The sequence below is a fragment of the Ciona intestinalis genome, unplaced genomic scaffold (genome assembly GCF_000224145.3).
Source record: "Ciona intestinalis unplaced genomic scaffold, KH HT000366.1, whole genome shotgun sequence".
Taxonomy (NCBI): Eukaryota; Metazoa; Chordata; class Ascidiacea; order Phlebobranchia; family Cionidae; genus Ciona; species Ciona intestinalis.
In genome coordinates this window covers 1-8385 of record NW_004190687.1, presented here as the reverse complement: position 1 = coordinate 8385, position 8385 = coordinate 1, and the positions used below count along the sequence as shown (strand labels likewise).

Below are 8385 nucleotides of genomic sequence, written 5' to 3'. Positions count from 1 at the left end.
TGTTGTTGTTGCTGTTGTTGCGGCTGTTGTTGTTGCTGTTGTTGTTGCGGCTGTTGTTGTTGCTGCTGTTGTTGTTGTTGTTGTTGCGGCTGTTGTTGTTGCTGTTGTTGTTGTTGCTGCTGTTGTTGTTGTTGCTCTTGTTGTTGCTGCTCTTGTTGTTGCTGCTGTTGTTGTTGCTGCTGTTGTTGTTGCTGCTGTTGTTGTTGTTGCATGTTGTTGCGGCTGTTGTTGTTGCTGCTGTTGTTGTTGCTGTTGTTGCGGCTGTTGTTGTTGCTGTTGTTGTTGTTGTTGCTTTTTCTGCTGTTGTTGTTTTCGTCGCCGGTTCCGTCGTTGTTGTGACTGTTGTTGCACATATGTAGAGTTCAATGAAAGGAAACAACGACAAAGTTTAAAAACAATGAATGAAGGTTGTAATTTACCTTAGTAAGCTTAGGAACAGGTATGGACACATCTTGTGAAGAAACAGTAGCTTGAGGTTCACTTATTGAAGGACGACTGGTGTCATCGTTGCTTGATGGAAGAGCTTCATCAGAGCCTCCCACTACCTTAGGCTGGGTAGAATAATTAGGTTTAATTGGACTGTAGTGTATAGAGATTTGATCGTCGATGTTAATACACAAATAAAAACCTTAGGAATTATTTTAAATATGGGCATGGCAGTAACAGGTTGGATTAGCTAGGTTCATAAGTCTAACAACTGTAATACGGATAAATTTGTGTTTTAAAAAACTATGCAGAAATCTCGTCACCAAAATCTGAATGAATGTAACTGATTTATTCTGGAGTGGCGTTATAAGGGTAACACTAAAAGAGGAAAAAGGGAAAAATTGCATTCCTAAAAGTGGAAAAAGGGAAAAGAGGGAAATGCTGTTTAGTAAAAAAAAAAAATTTTTTATATTTTATTTTATTTACCTAACTTTGATAATTAGAAAAAAGGGAACAGGAAATCAATACTAACAAGGGAAAAGAGGGGAGGAGTAGAAAAAAGGGGAAAAAAAGGAAAATAAAAAATATGCGAAAAAAGGGAAATAGAGGGGGGAAACAGGGAAAAGAGGGAAAACAGTTTTTTTACTAAGCAGCATTTCCCTGTTTTCCCTCCTTTCCTTTCCCCTCTTTTAGGAATGCAAGTTTTCCCTTTTCCCTCTTTTAGTGTTACCCTCTTTATAACAGGAGTTCTATTTCTTACACCTATTGCCCGATTACGAGTTACTCCGTATGGTTGATTGTTTTTTCTGTGCTGTTGTTGTTTTCGTCGTTGCTGTGACTGTTGTTGTACATGTTTAGTGTTGAGTAAAAAGAAACAATGAATGAGGATTGCAGTTTACCTTAGTGAGCTTAGGAGCAGGTATGGACACATCTTGTGAACTTAAAGTTGGAGAAAGTCGGGCAATCTTTACATCTCTAGAAGTTCCTGGAGCAGATATTCTCTTTTGACCCTATTAATAAACTATTAATACAATGAATAAATCAATACTGAACATTGAATTACTCAACGGTCACCTTTAGCCAATACACAATAACATTGCTATTCACCTTAGTGAGCTTAGCAGCAGGTATATACACATCTTGTGAAGAAACAGTAGCTTGAGGTTCACTTATTGAAGGATGACTGGTGTCATCGTTGCTTGATGGAAGAGCTTCATCAGAGCCTCCCACTACTTTAGGCTGGGTGGAATAATTAGGTTTAATTGGACTGTAGTGTATAGAGATTTGATCGTCGATGTTAATACACAAATAAAAACCTTAGGAATTTTTTTAAATATGGGCATGGCAGTAACAGGTTGGATTAGCTAGGTTCATAAGTCTAACAACTGTAATACGGATAAATTTGTGTTTTAAAAAACTATGCAGAAATCTCGTCACCAAAATCTGAATGAATGTAACTTATTTATTCTGGAGTGGCGTTATAAGGGTAACACTAAAAGAGGGGAAAAGGTTGATTGTTTTTTCGTGTATGGTTGGTTGTTTTTTCTGTACTTCTTTAGTGTATGGCTAAGAATTTAGACAACCCAATAAAAGCACACAATGTATGAACTTTACTCTAAAACAAGGCTGGATTTCAAAGACAAATGTTTCGATAAATAAAGTTAAGTCAGATAATAACAAAGCAATAAAATTGATGTATAAGTTTAAAATATTTATTGAGCTTCAACAAACTTATTTAGGCTCGAATTAAAACCTTACTTGTGGTTGACCCTTGGAATTCTTTTCATCCATGTTTTCTCACTTCATTTTTCTAATATCGATATCGAAACCTATGTTTTCCTACTTTATCTGCAGGTTATCTGACAAAGACATACAACTTCGTCAATTTGTGAAAACTATTCGCTTAACAGTCCGAAAAAAGCCGTACTCTTCATGTAATAAATCCAGCAGAACAGATCTTACTGTAATATATCTGCTAACACTGTTTGCTTATTGGAGACATTTCTTGAAATGAACTTTTACAACAAATCAGTGGTAAGAGTGCTTGCATCATAACCATAAATACCGGGTTCAATACTTGACTCAGCCACCACTGTGGAGTATGTGTTCTTGGGCAAGACACTTAACGGTCACTATTGAGTTGTCCAAATTGTCACCCATACAGACACAAAATAAAAAAATATTGAACTGTTGTTTACCTGAAATTGGGGTGCAATTCGCCCACCCTGGGGACTCAACAGTGACCGTTAAGTCATTAATTTTTAGAACAATTAATTTTTATTTAATTTTCGAACAACATGTAGATTTGTTCATACAGATTTTAATATATAGTATAGACACAGATGACTCTCTCATCTGTGGTATAAGTACTGTAGCATTTTATTCTTTAGTCAAAGTAAGACCGCTATCGAACTCAACCACAAGCAACCGATTTAATTCTTAAGCTATAAAATGCAACGTCACGCCCACGCAATTAACCAATCAACAGCAGCATGCAAAGCAAAGTTAGAATAATGTAAAACGAAAGATGCGGGGATAGCAATTAACTCACACTCTGTAATTAACACAGACATAGAATAAAACATAAAACACGGTCTGAATAAAACAAATAAATAACTATAAGAATTCATCACAATACTATAATTATAAACTAGTTTAATAGTGAACTAAAACATCTATCACAAAAAAAATAAACTCACTATAATACTGAAACAACACTATACCATCATGAACTACATATATGATACGCTTGCTCGTTATTATTGATACTGAACCGTATTTAGTAAGCGTATTTACTACACCGATATTACGAACTCTATATAATATACTGCTCGCCCAATTCAATGATATTACAAAACCAAACAGTATTACGTGTGAAGCCTGGGTTACAATTACTTCCCTGTATCGCCTTACTTTAAGCTTTGTCGAACAACAAAAGCAAAACAATGTTTTATTCTCATTCGCTCTCTTTCATTGGTGGAGCCAACCGTCTCTATAACAACTGTGGACCAACAAAGCCAACGAACGTTCTGGTTCAATTGATGAGGATATGGATTGTTGAGTTGAAAGCGCTTTGTGAACTCCTAACGACGGAGTATTTAAATATTACCTTCGACTCGATAGGGTGTTTACCTAATATTCTAAACACCAGTTGCTATCAACGTTTTAAAGATATTTCGCTGGAATAAGTCTGCTTCGTTCAGCCCTACCGTATTAACCATACAGAACACACGTTTGTAGCGACCTCGTTGTCCCAAGTGGTCACACTTTCAGGGCGAGTTTCTACCAATAAAACAAAGTAGCCTTTTAGTCGTACTTTAAAGCTTTTTAAAGACAGGGCGTATTTGTTACATTTTTCGACACACACCGATTCGGTTAGGCAAGCACGCTTTTTTTTAATATTTTAAATTAATGCAAATTAGTAATACAGTAGGGTGGAGGAAGATGGGACACCATTTTAATCTATTTTCTCGTCCCATTTGGTAGTAAATAAAGAACATTCAAAGAAATATAAAACTGTATTGTCACCTCTCCCATGGACCGTTGTTAATTGTTTAAAAAAATTAAAACACGATCAGGATATTTGAACATTATATGCTAAAGGTGTCCCATTTTCCCCCACATAAGATGTTACAGTTCCCATCACGCACCTCTGCATATTCCTCACCCATTGCCATTAAACACACTATGAAAAGAGGGTAATCTCAGAATCAATAAAACATACAGCAACTAAAGAATACAAAGCCGTGTGGTATCAATAATACCCAGAAATAACCAATCCTAGGAATCAGCTACAGTCACTTGTGAACTACAATTCTCCAAATGAAAGCAATCAATGCAAGTACTTAACCACTGAGCCATGGGACTGAACTGTATATTTATACCGTACAGGCATTCATTTTATATGTATGTGCTGTTACTGTTATGCCAGAAGGTTGAATCATTATTTTGAAATTAAAGACATAATAAGCGTACAGTCTAAACAAAATTAATTAAAATAATTCAGCAGAAAGTTTTGACAGACCAAGAAATGCTATGCATCCAAAATATACATAAACATTATTTTGTATATTTATTGTTTACAGTTACAACAACCCCAGCACCTTCTACAACATTCAGCCCAACATTGAACAATAATACAACAGCTGCATATGTTGGATCTACTGCTTATAAAACAACAACAACATACACAACATCTCTACCAACCGATACCGACACCACATTTGTTACAAGGACAACAAACACACCAATCACATCCCCACACAACACAGGAATATCTACAGAGCTACTGATTATTATTCTTTTACTTGTTGGGATATTTGTGCTTGTAGTTATAAGCTCTTTGATGATCATGATTAAACGAAGAAGGTTTGTAAAAATATGATAAAGTATTTTTATTTGCATCCATAAACAATTTAATTCATGGTATATAATGTTAGTTAGCTATTTTAATTAATGCATTATTCAGGCATATAGCCTACTCCAGAGTAATAAACTAAATATAGGTAATTTATATATATATTGTTTATTTGCAATTAGCGAGCAGTTAATGTTTATATTGAAGTTATATATTTTACTAATTATGCAGGCCCATGCACACAAATCTTCTTTGTACTTTTGGTCTTTATTGTTAAAAGTGCAACAATTTATTCCCATTCATTTGAGCTGCTATTCTGTATTTGATATTTAGACTTTGGAAATTGTAGCTAAAACTAAAAAAAAATGGTGGAAAGCGAGCCTAGAGATTAGAAATAATGTTATTATAACTTTTAGAAGTCGGCGTGGACGGATATTTGTCACTGAAGCTTTGCAACAAAGCACGAGGGAGAGAGAGGTTGAGATAAGGTTGCAACGAGACACGGGGTCAACCATGGATGAAAATCTGATCGAACAAACCAATAATCTCGTTGAAATAACCTCAGAAAACGCATCAATTGAAGGAAACAGGGAAAGCCAGTACCACGAAGCGAGCCTTTCAACCCAGTATAACAATGCAACTTATGGTAAGTTATTTTATTGATATTCAATTTTTGGTAATATTGACTTTTTTGGCTTCTCCGGATCGGTATAAATATAATTTTGGTCCAACATTTTCATCACGACTGACAGAAGCTTTGAAATATAATTAACATTTTATATCAAGAATGCCAAAAAAACACTGATAATGATTGTCGTTTTACTTAAAGTTATCGAGTAGGGATGTGCCGAAATTAAGCCAAAGTAAAATGCGCGTGATAGAGCGCTGGCTTCTTTGTAATTCCAAAAAAATTGGGCCGAGAGGCGAGCCCGCATGCGATTGCTATGTTGGATGCGAGAGCAAAATAATAAAAACAATGAAAGTGTATAATGGCCCTACAATCTAATATTTTGTTACAATATAAACCTCTATATCTCAGGTCAATATCGTTTTGCAGATCAAGTGAATGAAGTTGTGGATGACGATGACTATGTTGCTATTTATAGCACTTCCAAGAAAGTGATGAACAGAAATAAAACACCTTGAATAAGGTCCTTATAGGTCTATGATGATAAAATGGAAGATACCATGTTTGGTAAAAGTTACTAAACTGATATGGAAGCAAATTTGTGCAATGGTTGTGTTTAATAAATAAAACCTTATTTCTGTAAAGAATAAGTTTATTGGTCGATTTTAGTCGAAGGAGATCATTTTGCACAGTTAGGGTAAAATTTTTAAACTGTTTATTATACAACAGTACCCGTGACCTGTTTAGATATTGCTTAAATATCAGCAAAATTGCTGTATTTTCAGGTAAACAACAAAATTCCGCCAGGCCCCTTTTTATAATCTGGCCGACATAAATATATACAATACATGGAGCTATACAGAGAAGACGGAAAATTTTTTCCGCTAGGAGGCAATGACAAATTCGTTTCTCTATTTTATGGGGAGCAGTTAGTTTCACGGTTTATACACATAAGGTATAAACCCCTAACACTACTAACCCCTAACTCCCAACTCCTAACCCCAAACTCGCCAAACAAAAAAAACTTTAAAAAAAAATATAAAAAAAGTATTCCACTGTGCGGGACTCGAACCCGGTAAAAATGAAACAAAGAGAGTTTACGACGGCACGCAAACCGCTACACCACAGACTCGACGACAATAAACACAACGAAAGAGCGTATATAACCGACCTAATGTGGGAAATATGTTCTTACTAGTGTTTTATGTATTTAGAAAGGTATTTTTATTATTTAATTAATTTGTTTTACACTTATTAACACTTTGTAGTGCTGTTTTGTTCGTTTTTCCGTATTTTTTAATTTAAATAATTACCGCCTCTAGCAGAAAAAAATTTTCCGTCTTCTTTGTATAGTCCCATGTATATACAATACTGGCAGCTACAATAAGGAACTTCTGCGTTTTGAAATAATACTACAATGGAACATAAAATTGCATCTTATTATTAAAATGCATTTGAAAAATGAGTGTAGGAAACGTGGTGTGGGAAACAGAACACCCGTGTTATAATGACTGTCGTTTTGTGGCAACACAGGATAAAGCAAATTACATTATTAAATACCTGTGAAAGATTAGTAATTCCCAACAAGAAACAAATTGCATCCAAAATATTTGACTTCCCGCTTCCGTTAAGTCCAGTTATTGCGTTAAATAGAGGATCGAATCCTTTTATGTCGGTTTGCTGGGCGTAGGATTTAAATCCGTCAACTGTAACGCTCTTAATATACATAGCTAATAACTAAACATGCCTCGTTGTTTATCTAATAAGTGGAAATCGTTTACAAACACAAAAGGAATAAAATTTTGAGCAAAATTAAAATTGCAATTTTATAGAAATGGCGGGAAAATTTTTGTGTATGATTTCTATTTTATCCATAGATGTTTAAACATAGTTAAATCATAGTACTCTCTTAGTACTATGGTTAAAACTATCGTTACAACCTCTTTATTAAACTATGGTTTAAAGAATAATTTGAAATTACCTACTGTGTTTTATTTAAAAAAAAATTAAAATTACAATGTATGTAACTTTATGAGTGAATATTTCAATGTATGACTTATAATTTGTGACTACTGAATTCGAGAAATTACTGTTAAGTGTCTTGCCCAAAGACACATATACCGATTGAACCTACATTGGTAGCATCAACGAGCCTTTAACCTGTTTTCTTTGGGCTACTGACTAGAGGCAGTCGATCCAACCACGGTTGCTGGTGCTACTAATACTATCCAACATGCATCAGTACAAGATGTACCACCATTAATGTCCCTGCAGTTAAGATATCAACACAAAGTATAAACATTGCCCAACATTATCTCAACACTTGTGTGTTTACAACAAGCAGCCTTGTACCAAACAACTAAGATACAACTTGCAATATATTTAGTTCAAATGTAAGATTTTATTTTGCTTAAATCACCAAATCGGGAAATACTGATATAAATATTTGAGAGGAAGGTTTATGTTCAGCCAGAAGAACAATAATAAACAAAAACTAGATTTGTGACCTACAGCAATTAATTGGTTTTAGTTAGTTATTAGATTCATATGATAACACAGGTTCAGAAATATGAGCTGGATTAACAAATGCAACTTATTTATCCTCGCATGGCGGGTCAACGACAGTCGTTATAACACAGGTGTTCTGTTACTTACACCTCGTGCCTGTTTACTAGTTACCACGTATGTAACCTTGTAGGTGATTGTTTATATTGCTGACAACTAAGTGTCTTGCCCAAGGACACATACGCCCACAATAGTAGCAGCATCAAGATACGAATTAGATACTCTTGGATAATAAAAGTGCTCGATGGCACACTGGAGTCCTGGAAGCAAATGATGATGGTCCGGAATAAAAAAGCTTTATGGGTTTGAGTTTGGTGGCAAAGGTGTTTAACTCGTGGCACCGTTATCGGGGTCACTTCAGTGTGAATGAAGGTGAGAATTAATCAACTACTAACAAATTCCACCTAAA

General features: G+C 35.0%; 2 protein-coding genes and 1 long non-coding RNA gene across 3 annotated transcripts in view; 1 reads left to right on the top strand and 2 right to left on the bottom strand.

Moving 5' to 3' along the window:
• LOC104265682 (probable serine/threonine-protein kinase fhkB) overlaps nucleotides 1–7239 on the bottom strand; it is a gene marked incomplete at its 3' end in the record, with an annotated part of 8077 nt that extends 838 nt beyond the window's left edge. The window contains exons 1-6 of the mRNA XM_026839522.1: nucleotides 6972–7239; nucleotides 1534–1665; nucleotides 1326–1436; nucleotides 1187–1264; nucleotides 420–551; nucleotides 251–339 (exon numbers count right to left, since the gene is read on the bottom strand). Coding sequence (XP_026695323.1) covers nucleotides 251–339; nucleotides 420–551; nucleotides 1187–1264; nucleotides 1326–1436; nucleotides 1534–1665; nucleotides 6972–7139 — 710 coding nt within the window. The remainder of the gene's footprint in view (nucleotides 1–250; nucleotides 340–419; nucleotides 552–1186; nucleotides 1265–1325; nucleotides 1437–1533; nucleotides 1666–6971) is intronic.
• LOC108950603 lies at nucleotides 4261–6066 on the top strand. Its single transcript, XM_018816601.2, has 3 exons — nucleotides 4261–4794; nucleotides 5200–5429; nucleotides 5841–6066. Exons 1-3 carry the CDS (start codon nucleotides 4457–4459, stop codon nucleotides 5927–5929), a joined length of 657 nt encoding a protein of 218 aa, XP_018672146.1. The 5' UTR covers nucleotides 4261–4456; the 3' UTR covers nucleotides 5930–6066.
• On the bottom strand, nucleotides 5425–5878 carry LOC113475403. Its single transcript, XR_003397155.1, has 2 exons — nucleotides 5810–5878; nucleotides 5425–5538 (listed from the first exon to the last, which is right to left on the bottom strand). It is a non-coding gene; the product is annotated as an uncharacterized LOC113475403 (long non-coding RNA).
• Nucleotides 7240–8385: the final 1146 nt, after the last annotated feature.